Here is a 23,094-nt window from a genome sequence, read left to right on the forward strand (position 1 = left end):
TTCTATGTAAACAACCAAACCTGCAAACTTGGACTGCCTTGTGTGCTTTATTATTTAATTTTTCTGACTTATTTCTATAGCTAGAACATACAATACAATATTGAATAAAAGTGATACAAGTGGAAATCCTTTCTTTGTTCCTGTTCATGGGGGGAAATGATTCCTCCTTTCTTAATTAAGCATAATGATAGTAATACCTTTATTGGTGTTAGGAAGTTCCCTCTTATTCCTAGTTTCTGAGAGTTTTTATCATGAATGGATGTTAAATTTTGTTAGATGCTTTTTCTGAATCTATTGAAATAATCATGTGATTTTTCTCATTGATTCTCTATAATTTCAGATGTTTAACATTACATTTCTAGAATAAACCTGAATTGGTTACAGTATATACTCTTTTTTTTTTTTTGTATCTTGCTGGATTTGATCTAGAAATAATTTCAAGGATTTTATGATGTATTTATTAGGGATGTTGAAATACAGTGTTTTATTTTTTTAAAATTTTTTTTATTTATTTGACAGAGATCACAGAGAGGCAGGCAGAGAGAGGGGGAAGCAGGCTCCCTGCTGAGTAGAGACCTGATGTGGGACTTGATCCCAGGACCCTGAGATCATGACCTGAGGTGAAGGCAGAGGCTTAACCCACTGAGCCACTCAGGCACCCTGAAATACAGTGTTTTAAATTATTTTATCAGATTGGTAGTAGGATTATGGTAGCCTGCTCAAATTATTTGATCAGTGTTCCTTTTTCCTGTTCCATCTTGACCAGAAGCAGAAGTGTCTGCTTTTAATATTTTCTAGTTCTCTGTTGAGATTTCATGTTTTTATTCATTATGAGAGTATTTACTTTTTCTGGGACTTGACGGAGACGTCATATCTTTTTATTCATTATAAGAATATTTTACTTTTTCTCACTCAGCGTATTTATAATAGTGGCTTTAAAGACTTTGTATGATAATTCTAACATCTCTGTTATCTTGAGGTTGGCATATGGTGGTTGTCTTTTCCCTAGAGAGTGAGTAACATTTTCCTGGCTCTTCATATATTGGGTAGTACTGTATAGTATCTTGGACAGTGTGAATGTAATTTTGTGGAATGTCTGGATTTTGTTACTTTCCTCTGAAGAACATTGATGTTTTCATTTTAGCAGGTAGTCAGCTTGGTTAGGCTCAAACTGTCATGCCTGCAATGGACCTTGGCTCAGATTTCATTCAGTTCAGTACTTTTACCTTTAGGCCCAGCTGCTTTCTGTTTGCCTCATACATGTGTGGTTTATGATTCAGAGATTCATATTGAATTTAAACAGAATCTGGGTGTCCATTCTCCAGCTTCCTCCATTCTGGTGGCCTTGATTGTGTGATCTCTTTTCCCCTGGTTCCCCTGGCCAGAGAGATGGTTGTCTTTCATTGGAGTTTGACTGCAGCCACCCTCAGGACAAAGCTACAGAAAAGAGGAAATTCACACTTTGTGTTGGTTGCTTGCAACAGGTTCTGAGTCTCTCCACAATTTACCTGTCACTGATCAATCTCCAGAATCCTCAGGTAGTAGCTTTTTGTATTGTATTTAGAGTCTGGAGCTATTACTTATGAGAGGACCAGTTTGTTAGGTGCTCAATCTCTGATAGCAGAAGTGGAACTTACGTATTTTTTTAAAAGCTCTTATTTATTTATTTGAGAGAGAGAGAGAGACAGAGTGAGAGCACATGAGAGGGGAGGTCAGAGGGAGAAGCAGACTTCCCGTGGAGCTGGGAGCCTGATGTGGAACTCGATCCCAGGACTCTGGGATCATGACCTGAGCAGAAGGCAGTCACTTAACCAACTGAGCCCCCCAGAGACCCAACGTATATATGTTTTATTATTATATATCTTTTGCTTTATCTTCCTAGCTGAACTTGGGTTCTAGGCCTTATATTGCCACTGAGTCTATGAAATTAATGGGTTGGATTAACTATTTTCTAAGGAAATATTTTCCCTTTCTTAGTGGTTGAGAAGGTGTAAGTGCAATAGAAAGAACCTACAAATGACATTTAAAAGCAAATTTGTTCTCATAGGACAACTGCCATAGTTCATAGCTTTTCCCCAGATTGTTAATTATTTCCAGGTTTTGTGGGAAAACTAATATAGATGAATGTTCCCTAAGCCACCATTCTCAAACTTTTTGGTCTCAAGACTCCTTTATGCTCTTAAAAATTATTAAGACCTCAAAGAACTTAGCATATATCTGTTGATGATGCCTAGGCTAATAAAAGACAGATGGATTCTCACATTTATTTCTGCAATCAATCTGTTGTGATACCACAAATCTTAGAGACTCTGGAAAACTCTGCTATATAGTTATGAGAAAATGAGAGTGAAAAAGGGAGATAACAGCTTAGTAGTATTATGAAAATATTTTTGATCTCACAGATGCTGAAATGGTCTCAGAAATTCTCATGGTTTCCTGGACCATGTTTTGAGAACATTTTGTCTAAGACTTTTTAGCTCCAGTGTGATCTAAAGAAAATTGCTTCCTTTAGTACAGATTAGTCTGTCATTCTGAAATGAATCTTTAACATTGCCCATCATTGTCTTCGTAAAGACCCATAAATAGGAATGTGTGTGCTTGCAAATAGATGAAACTGTGATTTTCAGAACAGATACATGTTGTATAAAAACATCAAAATCCAGTTAACAGTGATCCATTGGAGATGCACATGTGACATTAACTAGGAGTAAACAGATAAATAGAACACAGAAATTCATTAGAAGATACTTATAGAACATTAAGGTCTTTGAGCTCTTGTGTTAGATGCATTGGAAAGGAAGCGGAACCAGATCCCACTTGAGCAGGTTTGTTTACTCTACTCATCAGAAATTAGAGCCAACTATCCTGGTTTTGAATGACTTGATACATTTCTGTAAGTGGGCCAGTTCCTGCACATGGACCATAACACAAACACACTGTAAACATGCCTTCCTGTATTAGTTTAGTATTTAGATTAACTTGTACCCTTGGTTCTTTGTTTCTAGAAAATATTTCCCAGTTTGACTGTATACCCTGGAGTAGAACAGATTAACCCTCTAAGTAGGCAGATCTCTGTGTTCTGTGAAAAGTTGTTTTCCTGTTTTTGGTTTTTGTTTTTTTTTTTCTCGACCAGGTGGAATTCAGTTTGAATATTTTATGGAGAAATTCAAGTTATGAAAATTGAACACTTCTTTGTGGGAAAAGATTGCTCCTGAAGAATTTACATATTTTTTCTCTAAGTGATATAAAAACATACTAGCATGTCATGATCACACTATTGAATTACTAAAGAAACCCAAATTGTTTCTTGATTCCTTTTTCTTTAATGATAAACAAACTTACTGACTTTGGTCTTTGTTTTTACAGTGGGTTGACAGGGCAAATGGCTTTTATCTCTATTAGACCCAAGCTCTTAGAAAGCAGATACCATTTCTCATTCATTTAGAAGCACATAGTATGCCCTTCATAAATGTTTGCTTTGTTCAAGAAAAATTGCTTAGGAATGTTTCATATTTCATAGAGTTTTCCAGTCAAATATAATAAAGATGATTGGAAATAAGCTTTTGTGCTTATTTTCTTGGCTTGAATATCTTTAACAGATGATCAAGCCATCTGTTTAGAATCAGTATTTCAGTGATGAGGAAGAAAGCATTTTGGGTGAGAAACGATAGCTATAAAGTACTTTCCACACAACTGCCAAGTCATTTTCCATGCCCGTTGCTTCAACAAGGCCATACCATTACTCATCTCACTGAGTGCCCTTGCTTCTTCAATACTTGTAAGTCAGATAGAGATGCTGACTTTCATCTTTTCAAGTTTCTTACCTGCCTGATAAACCTATTTAGTTTATTTATTGAAAATAATTTTTTTCGGGGGAGGAGTCAAGATGGCGGAGAAGTAGCAGGCTGAGATGACATCGGGTAGCAGGAGATCAGCTAGATAGCTTATCTAACCATTGTGAACACCTATAAATCCAACGGGAAATCGAAGAGAAGAAGAGCAACAATCCCAGAAACAGAAAATCGATCACTTTCTGAAAGGTAGGACCTGCGGAGAAGTGAATCCAAAGCGACGGGAAGATAGACCCCGGGGGGAGGGGCCGGCACCCGGCAAGCGGCGGAGCGACGGAGCACAAAATCGGGACTTTTAAAAGTCGGCTCCACTGGGAGACATCGCTCCAGAGGCTAAACTGGGGGGAAACCCAGGCGGGGTCAGCATAATCCCAGGACCCGCAGGGTCACAGAAGGACTGGGGATGTCTGAGTGCCGCAGAGCTCGCAGGTATTAGAGCGGGGAAGCCGGCTATAGCGACAAAGCCGAGGAGTGAGCTCTAAGCCCGGGGTTACCTTGTGCCGGTCGCAGGCTGGGTGGGCTCGGAGCGCGGCCGGAGGCCACGGAGACAAAAGCAACCCGGCGCTTTTCTCCAGCTCCAACAATTGACTGCTTTCCTCGAGTCGCGACCGCAAGCCAGGGAGGCGGGGCTATTGGGCGCTTTGCTCTGAGAGTGCACTGAGGAGCGGAACCCCAAGCTCTCGGCTCCTCCGGGCCGAGAGATTGGGAGGCCGCCATCTTCATTCCCGTCCTCCGGAACTCTACGGAAAGCGCTCAGGGAACAAAAGCTCCCAAAAGCGAACCCGAGCGGATTACTTAGCCTGGCCCCTGGCAAGGGCGGTGCAATTCCGCCTGCGGCAAAGACACTTGAGAATCACTACAACAGGCCCCTCCCCCAAGAAGATCAACAAGAAACCATCCAAAACCAACTTCAGTCACCAAGAACAGCGGAATTCCACAGCAGGAGAAAGCAAATCCTACCTGGACAAAATGACAAGGCGGAAAAACTCACCTCAAAAAAAAGAACAAGAGGCCGTACCGAAGGCTGGAGACCTAATCAATACAGACATAGGTAGCATGACAGATCTAGAGTTCAGAATGACAATTCTCAAGGTTCTAGCCGGGCTCGAAAAAGGCATAGAAGATATTAGAGAAACCCTCTCCGGAGAGATAAAAGCCCTTTCTGGAGAAATAAAAGAACTAAAATCTAACCAAGTTGAAATCAAAAAAGCTATTCATGAGGTGCAATCAAAAATGGAAGCTCTCACTGCCAGGATAAATGAGGCAGAAGAAAGAATTAGTGACATAGAAGACCAAATGACAGAGAATAAAGAAGCTGAGCAAAAGAGAGACAAACAACTACTGGAACATGAGGAGAGGATTCGAGAGATAAGTGACACCATAAGACGACACAACATTAGAATAATTGGGATTCCAGAAGAAGAAGAAAGAGAGAGGGGAGCAGAAGGTATATTGGAGACAATTATTGGAGAGAATTTCCCTAATATGGCAAAGGGAACAAACATCAAAATCCAGGAGATGCTAAGAACGCCCCTCAAAATCAATAAAAATAGGTCCACACCTCGTCACCTGATAGTAAAATTTACAAGTCTTAGCGACAAAGAGAAAATCCTGAAAGCAGCCCGGGAAAAGAAGTCTGTAACATACAAGGGTAAAAACATTAGATTGGCAGCGGACCTATCCACAGAGACCTGGCAGGCCAGAAAGAACTGGCATGATATATTCAGAGCACTAAACGAGAAAAACATGCAGCCAAGAATACTATATCCGGCTAGGCTATCATTGAAAATAGAAGGAGAGATAAAGAGCTTCCAGGACAAACAAAAGCTGAAAGAATTTGCAAACACCAAACCAGCTCTACAGGAAATATTGAAAGGGGTCCTCTAAGCAAAGAGAGACCCTAAAAGTAGTAGATCAGAAAGAAACAAACAATATACAGTAACAATCATCTTACAGGCAATACAATGGCACTAAATTCATATCTCTCAATAGTTACCCTGAATGTTAATGGGCTCAATGCCCCAATCAAAAGACACAGGGTATCAGAATGGATAAAAAAACAAAACCCATCCATATGCTGCCTACAAGAAACTCATTTTAGACCCGAAGACACCTCCAGATTTAAAGTGAGGGGGTGGAAAACAATGTACCATGCTAATGGACATCAGAAGAAAGCTGGGGTGGCAATCCTTATATCAGATCAATTAGATTTTAAGCCAAAGACTATAATAAGAGATGAGGAAGGACACTATATCATACTCAAAGGGTCTGTCCAACAAGAAGATCTAACAATCTTAAATATCTATGCCCCTAACATGGGAGCAGCCAACTATATAAACCAATTAATAACAAAATCAAAGAAATACATCAACAGTAATACAATAATAGCAGGGGACTTTAACACTCCCCTCACTGAAATGGACAGATCATCTAAGCAAAAGATCAACAAGGAAATAAAGGCCTTAAATGACACACTGGACCAGATGGACATCACAGATATATTCAGAACATTCCATCCCAAAGCAACAGAATATACATTCTTCTCTAGTGCACATGGAACATTCTCCAGAATAGACCACATCCTGGGTCATAAATCAGGTCTCAATCGGTACCAAAAGATCGAGATCATTCCCTGCATATTTTCAGACCACAATGCTCTGAAGCTCGAACTCAATCACAAGAGGAAATTTGGAAAGAACGCAAATACATGGAGACTAAACAGCATCCTTCTAAAAAATGAATGGGTCAACCAGGAAATTAAAGAAGAATTGAAAAAATTCATGGAAACAAATGATAATGAAAACACAACAGTTCAAAATCTGTGGGACACAACAAAGGCAGTCCTGAGAGGAAAATATATAGCAGTGCAAGCCTTTCTCAAGAAACAAGAAAGGTCTCAAATACACAACCTAACCCTACACCTAAAGGAGCTGGAGAGAGAACAACAAAGAAAGCCTAAACCCAGCAGGAGAAGAGAAATCATAAAGATCAGAGCAGAAATCAATGAAATAGAAACTAAAAAAACAATAGAACAAATCAACAAAACTAGGAGCTGGTTCTTTGAAAGAATTAATAAGATTGATAAGCCCCTGGCCAGACTTATCAAAAAGAAAAGAGAAAGGACGCAAATAAATAAAATCATGAATGAAAGAGGAGAGATCACAACCAACACCAAAGAAATACAAACAATTATAAGAACATACTACGAACAACTCTATGGCAACAAATTTGACAACCTGGAAGAAATGGATACATTTCTAGAGATGTATAAACTACCACAACTGAACCAGGAAGAAATAGATAACCTGAACAGACCCATAACCAGTAAGGAGATTGAAACAGTCATCAAAAATCTCCAAACAAACAAAAGTCCAGGACCAGACGGCTTCCCAGGGGAATTCTACCAAACATTTAAAGAAGAATTAATTCCTATTCTCCTGAAACTGTTCCAAAAAATAGAAATGGAAGGAAAACTTCCAAACTCATTCTATGAGGCCAGCATCACCTTGATCCCAAAACCAGACAAGGATCCCACCAAAAAAGAGAATTACAGACCAATATCCTTGATGAACACAGATGCGAAAATTCTCACCAAAATACTGGCCAATAGGATCCAACAGTACATTAAAAGGATTATTCACCACGACCAAGTGGGATTTATTCCAGGGCTGCAAGGTTGGTTCAACATCCGCAAATCCATCAATGTGATACAATACATTAATAAAAGAAAGAGTAAGAACCATATGATACTCTCAATAGATGCTGAAAAAGCATTTGACAAAGTGCAGCATCCCTTCCTGATTAAAACTCTTCAAAGTGTAGGGATAGAAGGCACATACCTCAATATTATCAAAGCCATCTATGAAAAACCCACCGCAAATATCATTCTCAATGGAGAAAAACTGAAAGCTTTTCCGCTAAGGTCAGGAACACGGCAGGGATGTCCGTTATCACCACTGCTGTTCAACATAGTACTAGAAGTCCTAGCCTCAGCAATCAGACAACAAAAAGAAATTAAAGGCATCCAAATCGGCAAAGAAGAAGTCAAACTATCACTCTTTGCAGATGATATGATACTATATGTGGAAAACCCAAAAGGCTCCACTCCAAAACTGCTAGAACTTATACAGGAATTCAGTAAAGTGTCAGGATATAAAGTCAATGCACAGAAATCAGTCGCATTTCTTTACACTAACAACAAGACAGAAGAAAGAGAAATTGAGGAGTCAGTCCCATTTACAATCGTACCCAAAACCATAAGATACCTAGGAATAAATCTAACCAAAGAGGCAAAGAATCTATACTCAGAAAACTATAAAGTACTCATGAAAGAAATTGAGGAAGACACAAAGAAATGGAAAAATATTCCATGCTCATGGATTGGAAGAACAAATATTGTGAAAATGTCTATTTTACCTAAAGCAATCTACACATTTAATGCAATCCCTATCAAAATCCCATCCATTTTTTTTAAAGAAATAGAACAAATAATCCTAAAATTTATATGGAACCAGAAAAGACCTCGAATAGCCAAAGGAATATTGAAAAAGAAAGCCAAAGTCGGTGGTATCACAATTCCAGACTTCAAGCTCTATTACAAAGCTGTCATCATCAAGACAGTATGGTACTGGCACAAAAACAGACATATAGACCAATGGAACAGAATAGAGAGCCCAGAAATAGACCCTCAACTCTATGGTCAACTAATCTTCGACAAAGCAGGAAAGAATATCCAATGGAAAAAAGACAGCCTCTTCAACAAATGGTGCTGGGAAAATTGGACAGCCACATGCAGAAAAATGAAATTGGACTATTTCCTTACACCACACACGAAAATAGACTCAAAGTGGATGAAGGACCTCAATGTGCGAAAGGAATCTATCAAAATCCTTGAGGAGAATGCAGGCAGCAACCTCTTTGACCTCCACCGCAGCAACTTCTTCCTAGGAACATCGTCAAAGGCAACAGAAGCAAGGGCAAAAATGAACTATTGGGATTTCATCAAGATCAAAAGCTTTTGCACAGCAAAGGAAACAGTTAACAAAACCAAAAGACAACTGACAGAATGGGAGAAGATATTTGCAAACGACATATCAGATAAAGGGCTCGTATCCAAAATCTATAAAGAGCTTATCAAACTCAATACCCAAAGAACAAATAATCCAGTCAAGAAATGGGCAGAGGACATGAACAGACATTTCTGCAAGGAAGACATCCAGATGGCCAACAGACACATGAAAAAATGCTCCACATCACTCGGCATCAGGGAAATACAAATCAAAACCACAATGAGATACCACCTCACACCAGTCAGAATGGCTAAAATTAACAAGTCAAGAAATGACAGATGCTGGCGAGGATGCGGAGAGAGGGGAACCCTCCTACACTGTTGGTGGGAATGCAAGCTGGTGCAACCACTCTGGAAAACAGTGTGGAGGTTCCTCAAAAAACTGAAAATAGAGCTACCCTACGACCCAGCCATTGCACTCCTGGGTATATATCCTAAAGATACAAACGTGGTGCTCCGAAGGGGCACGTGCACCCGAATGTTTATAGCAGCAATGTCCACAATAGCCAAACTGTGGAAAGCGCCTAGATGTCCATCAACAGATGAATGGATAAAGAAGATGTGGTATATATACACAATGGAATACTATGCAGCCATCAAAAGACATGAAATCTTGCCATTTGCGACGACGTGGATGGAACTAGAGGGTATCATGCTTAGCGAAATAAGTCAATCGGAGAAATATAACTATCATATGATCTCTTTGATATGAGGAAGTGGAGATGCAAGGTGGGGGGGTTTGGGGAGGGGTAGGAAAAGAAAAAATGAAAAGATGGGATTGGGAGGGAGACAAACCATAAAAGACTCAATCTCAAGAAACAGACTGAGGGTTGCGGGGGGGAAGGGGGATGGGAGAGGGTGGTGGGGAAATGGACATTGGGGAGGGTATGTGCTATGATGAGTGCTGTGAAATGTGTAAACCAGACGATTCACAGACCTGTACCCCTGGGGATAAAAATACATTATATGTTTATTAAAATAAAAAAATTAAAAAAAAAAAAAAAAAAGAAAATAATTTTTTTCTCATTACAATTTTAATTAGTATATGTTTTAGGAAGGAGACAAGAAATTACTAGGTATGACCAAATATTACTGTTTGGTTAAGATTTATGTCATGGAAAATCATGTAAAGTATATTATTGACACTTGATAAAGACCAGGAGACAAGGGCAAACACATTCATAGGACAGTAATTGTGTTTGAATGCAAACATGTGCAAGCACATATATGTTTATTGTGGGAAAGGATTTCAGATTTTATCTGGAGGAAAATTCTGGCCCCTAAAGGTGTTTGGATAAAAGGGGAGTCTGAGTAAAGTTTAGAGTGTGGTGTCATAGGTTTAGGTAGGAAGTATTTTAATGGAAAGATAAATTAATAAACTTATTCAGCAAACTTAATTGTATCTCTGGTAGAATGTGTCTGGGACCTGTTTATCAAATAAACATTCAGTGAAATTGACTTTTTTGAGGTATGGTTCTATCACATTTTTAAAAATAAGCTTTATTTTTTAGAGTAGTTTTAAGTTTGCAGAAAAATTGTACAGAAAGTTATTTTCCCTCTTCTCTTCCCAGTTTCTTTTGTTCTTAATACCCTATACTAGAGTGATATATTTGTTAAAATTGTTGAGTTAATATTAGTAGAATATTAACTTTGTGGTTTACATTAGGGTTTGCTCCCTGTTGTACAGTTTTCTAGGTTTTGACAAATACACAGTATCATGTATCCACCATGCGTATCATGCAGTGTAATGACACTGGCCTAAAAATTTTCTAGGATAAATCTACCTATTCATCCTTTTCCCCCTCTTTTAGGACCCCTGGGAACCACTGTTCTTTTTACTGTCTCCATGCTTTGCCTTTTTCAGGAGTGTCATATAGTATGTAGCCTTTTCAGATTGGCTTATTTTACCTAGCAATATGCATTTATGGTTCCTCCATGACTTTTCATAGCTTGACAGCTCATTTCTTTTTATTGCTGAATAGTACTCCATTGTATAGATATGCCACAGTTTGTTTAACTGTTGACGTTTTGAAGTGCATCTTGGTTGCTTCCAGCTTTTGGCACTTGTGGATAAAGCTGCTGTAGACATTCACGTGTAGGTTTTTGTATGGACGTAAGTTTTCAGCTCATCTGGATAAATATCCAGGAGCATGATTGCTGGATCATATAGTAATAAGCCTATGTTTAGTTTTGTAAGAAACTTTTAAAGTGCTTTATCCTTTTGCATTGCCACTAACAATGAATGACAGACACTTCCTTTTGGTCCACATCCTTGTCAGCATTTAGTATTGTCAGTGTTTTAGGTTTAAGTATTCTAGTAAATACATGTAGTATCTCACTGTTGTTTTAATTTGCAGTACCCTGATGACATATGGTGTGAGCATCTTTTCCTAAGCTTATTTGCGTTCTCTGATGAGATGACAGTTCAGATCTTTTGCCCATTTTTTAATTGGGTTGTTTATTTACTTACTGTTGAGCTTTTAGAGTTTTTTGGTATATTTTGGGTATCATTCCTTTATCAAATAAGTGGTTTTCAAATATTTTCTCCCAGTTTGTGACTTATCTTTTCATTCTTTTAATAGTGGTTTTTGCAGAGCAGAAGGTTTAATTTTAATGAAGCCCAACTTAGTTTCTTCTTTTATGATCATGCATTTGATGTTGTATATAAAGTCATCTCCAAGCCTAAGGTCACCTAAATTTTCTAGTGTTATCTTATAGAATTTGTATGATAATTTTTTAAAAGATTTTATTTATTCGAGAGAGAGAGAGACAGAGACAGAGGAAGGGGGGAAGAGCAGAGGGAGAGGGACAAGCAGACTCCAGGCTGAGTGCTGAACCTGATGATGACCCTGAGATCATGACCCGAGCCGAAATCAAGAGTCAGGCACTTAACCTACTGAGTCACCCAGGCATCCCACATAAGATAATTTTTTTATTTCACACTAGTTCTGTGATTTGAGTTAATTTTTATGAAAGGTGTAAGGTCTGTATCTAAATGTTCTGTTTCATTTTGTTTTGTTTGTATGCAGCTGTCCAGTAGTTATAGCACCGTTTGGTGTAAAGACTATCCTTTTTCCATTGAATTGCTTTTGTTCCGTTGACAAAGATCAGTTCACTCTATTCATGTGTGTATGTGTTTCTGGGCTATCTGTTCTGTTCCATTGATTTATTTGTCTATTCTGTGTCCATATCAAACTGTCTTGATTCTTGTAGCTTTATAGTAAGTTTTAACATTAGATAGTGTCAGTCTTCTAACTTTGTTCTTTTTCGGTATTGAGCTATTCTGGTGTTTTTTTTTTCCCCCCTTCTAGTAAACATTAGGATCAATCTGTTGGTATCAACAAAATAACTTGCTGGGATTTCACTGGATCTATAGGTCAAGTTGGGAAAAACTGACATCTTAATAATATTGTCTTCCTATCCATGAATATGGACATTCATGTATTTGGATCTCCTTTGATTTCTTTCATCAGTTTTTCAGTTTTCTTCATTTAGGTCTTGTACATATTTTGTTATGTTAGTTTTATACCTAAATATTTCATTTTTTTAGTCTAATGTAATGTGTTTTAGATTTCATGTTCTAATTGTTCCTTGCTGTTACATAAGAAAGAAATGGGCTTTTGTGTATTAACCCTGGATTGTGCAGCCTTGCTATAATCGCTTATTAGTTCCAGGAGGCTTTGGGTTTTGTTTTGTTTTTTGACAGGTGGAGAGGGGTTGATTTTTTGAGATTTTCTGCACAGATAATCAAATCATCAGTAAACAAAGATGATTTTATTTCTTTTTTCCCAGTCTGATAGTTTTTATTTCCTTTTCTTATTGTATTGCATAGTTAGGTTTTTCAGTACATGTTTCACAGAGTGGTGGAAGGGGACATCTGTGCCTTATTCTCCAGTGTAGGGAGAAAGCATCTGGTTCACTGCTATTAAGTATGGACAGTCCCCAGTATAAGATTTGACTTTATGATAGTATGAAAATGATACATATTCAGTAGAAACTGTACTTCAAATTTTGAATTTTGATCTTTTTCCAAGCTAGCAATATATGATGCCGGGGTTGATGCCTGGTAGCAGTAACAGATCACAGTTGTCAGTCAGCCACATGATCATGAGGGGAACAACTGATAATACTTATAACCATTCTGTACCCATGCAACCATCCTGTTTTTCACTTTCAGTACTGTATTTAATAAATTACATAACATTTAACACTTTATTATAAAACGGTTTTGTGTTAGATGATTTTGCTCAACTGTAGATTAATGTAGGTGTTCTGAGCACACATAAGGTAGGCTAGGCTAAGCTGTGGTGTTCAGTAGGTTAGGTGTATTAAATGTATTTCAACTTACAATATTTTTAACTTATAATGGGTTTATTGGGGCATAACCCCATCATAAGTTGTTGTTGGCTGTAGGTTTTCTGACAAATATTCTTTACAAGTTGAGGAAGTTTTCCTCTATTCTTAGTTTGCTAAGAATTTTTATCATAAATGAGTGTTGAATTTTGTCATATGCTTTTTTGGCATGTATTGATATGATTATATGACTTTTCTTTTTTGCCTGGTTTATATGGTGAATTTCACTGATTACTGAATGTTCAGCCTGCCTTGCATACATGGAATAAATTCCATTTGGCTATGGTGTATAATTCTTCTCATACATTGTTGGATTTGATTTGTTCCTATTTTATTGATGAATTTGCATCTGTGTGTATGAGAGATTGGTCTGTAATTTTCCTTTCTAGTGATGTCTTTTTTTGATTTTGGTATTAGGGTGATGCTGGCCTCCTAGAATGAGTTAGGAAGTTCTATATTTTGAAAGAGTTTAAAGAATTAGTGTTATTTGTTTATATGTTTGGTAAAATTCACCAGTGAAACCATCTGGGCCTGGTATTTACATTTTAAAAGGCTATTAGTTATTAATTTAATTATTTCATATATAAGCCCTTTCAGATTATTTTTCCTAGCATGGGTTTTAGTAGGTTGTCTTTAAGGAATTGGTCCATTTCATCTAAGTTACCAAATTTGTGGCCATTGAGTTGTTTATAGTATTCTTTAATTATTCTTTCAGTGCCCATGGGATCAGTTGTGATGGCTCCTCTTTCATTCTTCATAATATTAATTTGTCTTTTCTCTTTTTCTTGGTTAGCCTGGCTAGAATTTTATCAAAGTTATTGGCCTTTTCAAAAAGCCAGCTTTTGATTTTATTTATTTTGTGATTTTCTCCATTTTATTTATTCTCTTTGGGGGTTCATTAACTTCTTGAATTTGTAGATGTATTTCTTTGCCTAATTTGGAAAGGTTTTCATCATAGTTTCTGTGAGTACTTTTTCACTTCTGCTTTATTTCTTTTCTCCTCCCTGTACTGGATGTTACAAATATTAGGTCTTTTTATATAGTTGCACAGATCCTGAGACTGTTTTTGTTTTTGTTTTTTTTTTAACAACACTCTGTTTTCTCTCTCTGTTTAGATTGGGTGGTTTCTGCTGCTCTGTTTTCCAGCTTAAAGATTCTTTTCTCTGTCTCCTACATTCTGCTGTTCAGCTTATTCACTAAGTTTTTTATTCAAGATATTTTCAGCTCTAAAATTTCCTTTTTTTGGGGGGCACCTGGGTGGCTCATTTGGGTGGGCGACTCCTTTTGGCTCTGCCTTGATCCTGGAGTCCTGGGATCGAGGCCCACATTGTGCTCCCAGCTCCACGGGGAGTCTGCTTCTCCCTCTGACCTTCTCCTCTCTCATGCTCTCTCTCACTGTCTCTCTCTCAAATAAATAAATAAATAAAATATTTTAAAAATAAAATAAAAAAATAAAATTTCCTTTTTTTTTTTTTTAACTGGAGGGGATTATGCTAAGTGAAATAAAATTTCCATTTGATTCTTTTTTAATATCTTCAGTTTCTTAACTGAGACTTTCTATTTCTTTATCAAGATGTTCCTTTTTTTTAAAATTTGTTTCACGGATGTTCTTAATTGTTATTGAAGCACTTTTATGATAGCTGCTCCCAGGTCTTTGTCAGATAATTGTAATATGTCTGTCATCTCAGTATTGGTATCTCTCTCTTTTTAAAAGATTTTATTTATTTATTTATTTATTTATTTATTTATTTTTTGAGAGAGACAGCACAAGCAGGGGCAGAAGGAGAGGGAGAAGCAGTCTCTCTGCTGAGTAGAGAGCAGGATGTGGGGCTCAATCCCAGGACCCTGGGATCATGACCTAAAGGCAGACGCTTAACTGACTGAGCCACCCAGGCACCCCTCAGTGTTGGTATCTCATAATTATCCTTTTTCATTTACTTTGACATCTTTCTGGTTCTTGGTATATTGAATTATTTTTGATTGAGACTTGTACATTTTGGATATGATGTTATGAGTCTCTAGATCTTATTGAAACCTCTTTGATCTGGCTTTTTCTGACACCTCTTTCTCTGATAGGGAAGGGAAAGATGCTATCTCATTACTGCCAGGTGGGTATAAAAGTTCAGGTTCCTCAATCAGCTTCCATTGACACCCAAGTGGCAGGAGTGTAGGGGAGGGCATCCTTACTTTTGAGCAGGACTGGGAGTTCCCACTCTCCACTAGGCCTTCACTGCTACTGACCTGGCTAAGAGGTGTAGGAATACTTTGATATTGTTCCCCACATGGCCTCCACTGATAGCTTGCTGAGTAGGCTGGCCTCATTAACTCTGTGTAGTAAGGAAAGTTCTCACTCTCCACTAAGCCTCTTCTGGTATCACTCAGCTGGGAGGGAGAGGATTATCTCATTATTTTTGTAAATCCAGGCTCTGCTTATGCTGTCCACTGATACTGTGGATGGTTATCACCTGGAAGGGGTGAAAGCCCCAGGTCCCTGGTTGACTTTCTCTGAAATCTGTGGGATATTGGAGCACCTTGGTTCAGTTTGGCAGGGATGGAAATCTACTTTTTGTTTCTGTGGATTCTATATAAATGGAGTTTGTGACCTTTTTAAACTGGCTTTCACTTAGTATAGTGTTTTCTTTTCTTTTTAAAAAGATTTTATTTGGGATGCCTGGGTGGCTCAGTTGGTTAAGCCGCTGCCTTCGGCTCAGGTCAGGATCCCAGGGTCCTGGGATCAAGTCCCATATTGGGCTCCTTGCTCAGCGGGAGCCAGCTTCTCTCTCTGCCTCTGCCTGCTGCTCTGCCTGCTGCTCTGCCTGCTTGTGTTCTCCCTCTCTTTCTCTCTCTATGACAAATAAATAAATAAAATTAAAAAAAAAGATTTTATTTATTTATTTGAGAGAGAGAGAGAGTGAGAGAGAGAGAGAGAGAGAGAGAGCGCACAAGCAGGGGGAGTAGCCAACGGAGAGGAGGAAGCAGACTCCCTGCTAAGCAGGGACTCGACAATGGGGCTGGATCCTAGGACCCTGAGGTCATGACCAAAGACAGATGCTTAATTGACTGAGTTACCCAGGCACACCAGTGTAGTGTTTGCAAGGTTCATCCATGTTGTAGAATTCATCGCTATTTCATTTCTTTTATTGCAAGGTAATATTCCTTTGTATGGGTGTACCCCATTTTGTTTTGGTTCATCAGATGATGGACATTTGAATTGATTCCTCCGTTTGGTTATTATAAATAATGCTGTTATGAAAATTCATATTCAGGTTTTTGTATGGACATATTTTTAGTTCCCTTGGGTGTGTACCTAGCAGTAGAATTGCTGGGTCCTGTGGTATCTCTATGTTTAAGTTTTTGAGAACTCCATTTTTTAAAAATGAATTTTTGTCTTAATTATATTGTGATCTTGGGAAAGAGGCCTGAGATATTTTGTAGTGCTTCTTGGATTCTTAGAAACACCTGTCCCCAGACTTTAGGTTTATTCTCTGCTTACATCTGTGTTCTTTCTATTAAAATGGCCAGTGCTGATAATTAAGTTATTCAAGAGGTCTTTAAATTAGATGAATATTAAAGTGCTTTACATCATTATTAATTTGGAGACACTGTGAATGTATAATTATTCATAGTCATGACTTATATAGCCATAAATTTACCTGTGCTTTTTAATTATTTAGAGAAAACAAAGTGAGTGCTTGCAATTAAAAATTTTGGTGCTTCGAAACGAACTGGAAAGACAGAAGAAAGCTTTGGGACGGGAGGTGGCATTACTGCATAAGCAACAAATTGCATTACAGGACAAAGGTGAGTAAAAATACCATACAAACAGCCTAACCTCTACATTCAGTTTTCCTTTTTCATTCTCCATAGGCTCAAATAGTCATCTTTGTACAAATATGGTGATATGGTTCTAAAAATTTTTTGGAAGTATTTTGAAGGTGATACAGAAGGGTGTACAAAGATACACACACATACACCCACACAATATTTCAAAATTTCAAAATGAGCACACTTACGTAGGTAGCATCTCCACTGGGAAACAGGGCATTACAAGGAGCCCAGAATCTCAGAAGCTTCCTCATGTTCCCTTCTGTTTAGGATATTTCCAGCCAGACTAACCACTACCTTGACTTACTACACCAAAATCGGTTTTGCCTCATCTTAAACTTTATGCAAATAAAATCATATAATATGTACATTTTATGTGCTGGCTTCTGTTCAATATTTTGTTTGTAAGTTTCATCCTAACCTGTATGTTCTGTAGTCTTAGTTCATTCTTACTGCCCATAGTATTCCATTGTGCAAATATAGATATGAATTTATTAATTCTGGCTTTTGGTAATTTCTAGTTTGGAAGTATTAGCTAATGATGCTTCCATGAGCTTTCTCATACATGCTTCTTTTTTTTTTTTTTTTAAAGATTTTATTTATTTGTTTGACAGAGAAAGCGAGAGAGCACAAGCAGGCAGAGAAGCAGTGGGAGAGGGAGAAGCAGGCTCCCCACTGAGCAGGGAGCCTGATGCGGGGCTTGATCCCAGGACTCTGGGATCATGACCTGAGCCGAATGCAGACACTTAACAACTGAGCCACCCAGGCGCCCCTCATACATGCTTCTTAATGAAGATTTTTTTATGCATTTCTGTTGGATATAAACTTAGGAGCAGAATTACACAGTTACAAGATAGGCATATCTTCAGCTTTAGTAGATTATGTTGAAAAGTTTTCCAATGTGCTTGTGCCCATTTTACCTCCTCTCCACCTAGCAGTGTATCAGCTCTCTTGTCCTGTGTTGTTGGTGGCACTTGGAACTTTCTGTCTTTTGTATTTTAGCGTTTCTAGTGGGTATGTTGTAGTATCTCCTCGCAGTTTTAATTTTGATGTCCCTGAAAACTAATGAAGTTGAACACTATTTTATGTTTCTTGCTGACTGGGATACACTCCTTTGTGAAGTACCTGTTGAAGTCTTTCTGCCAGGACCTTCTCATCTGCCCCCTCCCAGCTTTTTTGGGTAGGGAGAGGGTCAGTAGTTCTTTATATATTGTAGATAAGGTTTCTTTGTTTGAAATATACATTTAAAAATGTATTCTCCCATTCTGTGGTTTGCCAGTTCATTCTCTTTGGTTTTTGTTTAAGATTTTTATTTTTTCATTTGAGAGAGACAGACAAAACACAAGCAGGGAGAGAGGCAGAGGGAGAAGCAGGTTCCCCGCTGATCTGGGAGCCCAATGTGGGACTCAATCCCAGGAGCCCAGGATCATGACCTGAGCCGAAGGCAGGCCCTTAACTGACTGAGTCACCCAGGCACCCTTTCTTTAATGATACCTTCACATGAATAGAAGTTCCATTTTATCAATCTTTCCTTTTATAGTTAAGATTTTTTATGTCCAGTTTAGGAAATATTTGCTGCTTTTCATGTCATAAAGGTGTTATTCTATATTTTTTGAAGTGCTTTACTATTTTACTTTTTACATTTGTATTTGTAATTCATCAGGATTTGTTTTTTTGTGTATGTTGTTAATAAGATTCATTTTTTCATACAAATATTCACTTGACCCACTACCATTTACTGGTAACCTTTCTCCCTTGCACTACAGGCTCACTTTTGTCATAAACTGGTGGCCATGTACTTACCTGTCTGTTGCAGGCCCTCTGTTCCGTGGATCCATTTGCCTGTTCCTTTGCCTTTATCTCACTGTTCTAATTTCTCTCGTGTTATAATTGGTCTTTATACCTGTTAAAGTTCTTCCCCTTAGTTGTTCCTTTTCAAGATCACCTTTCTTCATCTTTGCAAGGATGGAAATCTACTTTTTCGTTTTTATGGTTGTGCCTGTTCTGGACATTTCATATAAATAGAGTCTGTGGCCATTAGCATGACCAATAACTGGCTTATTCGTATCCTTTTGCATTTTCATATGGTTCTACACAGAAAAGGAAATCTGGCTAGTTTTTTGATTGGGACTACATTTAATATATTTATCAATACAGTTGGGGATAATGGACGTCTTTACAATATTGAGTCTTACAACCCAAGAAAATGGTATATTCCTTTGTTTATTAAATCTTTACAAAACATGATTAAAATAAACTAATTGTTAGTACATGGATGTTTCCCTTAATTCATTGAATTTATTTCTATTTTTTGATGTTTTATTATACTATTATAAATGTTTAAATTTTATGTTCTCCTTCTTGCTGATGTGTAGAAATAGAACTGATTGTTTTAAAGTGGTATTGATTTTTAATATATGTGCAGATTCCTATATCACATCCTGACTCAGCATGACTTACAGTGTCATGTCAGTCTGAATGTTTCAGCTGTAAAAAACTTTTAGTTTCTTAAATATGTTTCAGTCTGTCTTGCCTGCATTTAAGCCACTGTTTAAATGTTACTTTCCCCAGGAAATTTTTCACTGGCTCCCTTTCCCTTCTCCTGCCTCTGCCTCCTTGGTTAGATGTACTACCATGTGTTTCCGTAGCATCCTTTGTCCATTATAGCATTGTTAATTATTAGTTTATCCCCTCCTCTAGGCGCTAAGATCTCTGATGGGAGACATTGCCCGTGTACTCTGTGAAAAACTTATATTCTTCGGGCATGGTACAGTGCCTGGATGCAGTAAGCATTGAATGAATATTTATTGAATGAATGAATCATATTCATGGTTGTCAGTCTAATGTTGTGGGCTTATTGCCAAAGAATAAAGACTTCTGTACTTTCTAGCTTAGCATTCATTTGGGAAAACTGATACTCTCATGTGAAACACTATAGAAAAAAATACTATATATTGTTTGGCAGTGGTTGTTAAAGCTATCTGTGCTGCAACACAGCTTGCATATTGATTTTGAGACATGAGAGTCTGATGGGATAATGCCACTTAAATCGTGAGACATTGTGAGCAGAGTCTGTTTCCACAGTCTCTGTTGAGTGACTCCAGATAACTAGGTAGGTGTGTACATACAAGACCTGCTTTAAGAGGTCTTCTCTTCTGTGGCAAGACTTATTTCTTATGGTGGTGTGGAATTTTTATTATATTCAAATTGCCTGTTACCTGTAGTATGTATTTCTGCACATCTTTTTGTAGGGTCATCAATTTTTAAAATGAGAACACTATAGCATTTTAGAGGGGTTCAGGGCATTTGCCATTTTCTAAAAAGAGAAGTAATAATACTAATAGCTGTAATGTTTCAGTTACCACACTTAGCACTATATAGATATGATGTTATTTAATCACCACAATAATTCTGTGAGGTAAGTACTATTATTATTGACATTTTACAGTTAAGGTCAGAGACATTAAATACCTTTCTTAAGTTCACATGGTTAGTGACAGGTGATGTTGGGATTAAAATCTATTGATTCCAAAACTCTCATTCACTGTATAATACTACATTTTACCAAAGATATGCTAAGTAAAGCCTGTGGAATGTATATTATTAACAGCATATGGTAAAAGGATAGGGAGAGTTCTCCTGTTATGTTCTCAATTGTGTTTTTTCTTATAATGATAGAGTGAAATCCCAGGAAGTCTGTCATCAGCCTGTAAACAGATGGAATGATAAACAGTAATTTCTGTCCCATTTAAAAGACTGAGTGTAGGAGTGCCTGGTTGGCTCAGTAGGTTAAGCGTCTGCCTTCAGCTCCAGTCATGGACCCGGGGTCTTGGAGCCCAGCATTGGGCTCATCAGGGAGCTTGCTTCTCCCTCTGCCTAATGCTCTCCCTGCTTGTACTCTCCCTTTCTCTCTCTGACAAATAAATTAAATCTCAAAAAAAAAAAAAAGACTGAGTGTAATAATAATAATTGCTTATATTTATAGATTTTTCATTACCGAGGCAATGTCTTGTGTTTTTTATTCTTTATCTTTTTTATTTTTTTAAGATTTTACTTAATTATTAGAGAGAGAAAGAGAGCACAAGCAGGGGGAGTGGCAGGCAGTGGGAGAGGGAGAAGCAGACTCTGTGCTGAGTAGGGAGGGAGCCCAGTGCGGGGCTTGATTCCAGGACCCTGGGATTATGACTTGAGCTGAAGGCAGATGCTTAACTGATGAACTACCCAGACACCCCTATTCTTTATCTTATTTGGTTTTTACCTGTAGTCCTATCAATTAAGGGTATTCTTATTATCCTCCTAATAATAAATATATATTATTATTCAATTTTCAGATGAGGAAACTGAGTCTCAGAGAGGTTAAGGACTTGTCCAAAGCCACAAAGCAAGTTAGAGTGGAGCCTGTGTTCAGAGTTACTGGTGCCTAACTGCAGCAAAGGAAGATTATAGGATTTTGTAGATATCTGTTCTACTGTCTTAATTCTGACAGTCAAATCAGAATTAGCACATTCTTATATCTCCATTTTATCATGGAAATAAAGGATGATAATGCTCAAAGTTTAATATATATTTGCCAGGATGGGTCAGAATTACTGATTTTTAACACTGACTCTATATTGCAGGAGCTTTCTCCCCACTTTTATACAAACTTTTGAGATGAGTATTATCTTGTATTTTCCTAACTGTTGGAATCATTGAAAGGTTAGGATCTAAAACCTTGGTCTCAAACATAAAGAGGAGAAAGAGTGCTGCTGTTGGCTGCAAAATTTCTGCCATTGTGTATCTCTATAGACTGTGGTGGTCAGCACTAGGGTGGGGGTGGGGGATTGGAAAGAAGGGGTGGCTGGATACAGATAACCAGATTTATGTACCAGTAGATCTTGTTCTACTTGGTGGGGACCGCTGTTCTTTACAGTGACTGTGCTAGGTAGCCAGAGACATATTTATTATCGGTTGGAGAGAACATTTGTGTTGAACCATATTCTTGCATGCTTACACTGAATGTACTATTTAATGAATCTTGAGTCTGGTTAAAATATTTAAAAACACCTGAGTCACTGGTATTGGTAACACGAAGGGGAAAATGTATTTGTCACCTGTGCTTGTGGCTTAGATTTAGCATGTTTGCTAATCATTTGTGAAATGACTTGCTAATATGAATATTACTGACTTCTTACACATTATGACTTCTTTTTGGAACTTGGTGCTTATCCAGGCACTTGGTTCTCGGCCCAAGACTGCACTTAGTATACAAAGTCAGTAATATATGATATTTAATCATTGCTACTGATTCTTCTGAATGATCTTAAAGGAATTATTTAACTCTGCAACTTTTTACGCATATGTGTAGTGAGGATAGCAGCTCATAGCAGTGCCATAGGGATTAATTTGTGTGAACATTTGGGAGAAACCAGGTGCCTATTATATATTTTATATTTTTGTTTATAAAAATTTATTGCAGTAGGATGATATATTGGGAGGAGGCAAAAAGATAATTTCTGTCCATGCTGCTGACTTGCTGAGTGGCCACGTGCTCTGAGGGGCCTCATTACTCCACACCTATAAGTTTCCCCTTCCCACACCTCAAAGGCTGTGGTGTTCAGCTTGTCTACAGCAACTTCCAGATAGGCCATGAGCTGATCTGTTCAGTATTAATGTTTATTATTGGATGCATTTCATTGTTGGCAGATATTAGTCGTTTAACTTATGATGTTAATAAAAAACAGATTTCCCCTCGTTAGTGTCTTAAACCAAATAATCTCTCCATTAATTAATTATATGTTGGCTTACAGTGTCTGTTGCCTCAACCCCCAAATCTTAGAGAAGCAACACTCCATCTAAATTAGCTTGCTTGAAATTTGGTTTAGAAAATGGTATGAAACATTGGTCTTAAGGAAATGTGTTTAGGTTATAATCTAAACACATTTTCAAAATCTAAGAACTCTTCAGTGTGCCTGGGGAGTGATATGAACTTTTTAAAAGCACAGTTCTCTAAGCTTT

General features: G+C 37.8%; 1 protein-coding gene across 1 annotated transcript in view; it reads left to right on the plus strand.

Moving 5' to 3' along the window:
- The window catches only part of UVRAG (UV radiation resistance associated), a 301,274-nt gene that overhangs the window by 140,719 nt on the left and 137,461 nt on the right, over nt 1-23,094 (plus strand). The window contains exon 8 of the mRNA XM_080817446.1: nt 16,947-17,073. Coding sequence (XP_080673572.1) covers nt 16,947-17,073 — 127 coding nt within the window. The remainder of the gene's footprint in view (nt 1-16,946; nt 17,074-23,094) is intronic.

The sequence above is a fragment of the Martes martes genome, assembly GCF_963455335.1.
Source record: "Martes martes genome assembly, chromosome: 10".
NCBI lineage: Eukaryota > Metazoa > Chordata > Mammalia > Carnivora > Mustelidae > Martes > Martes martes.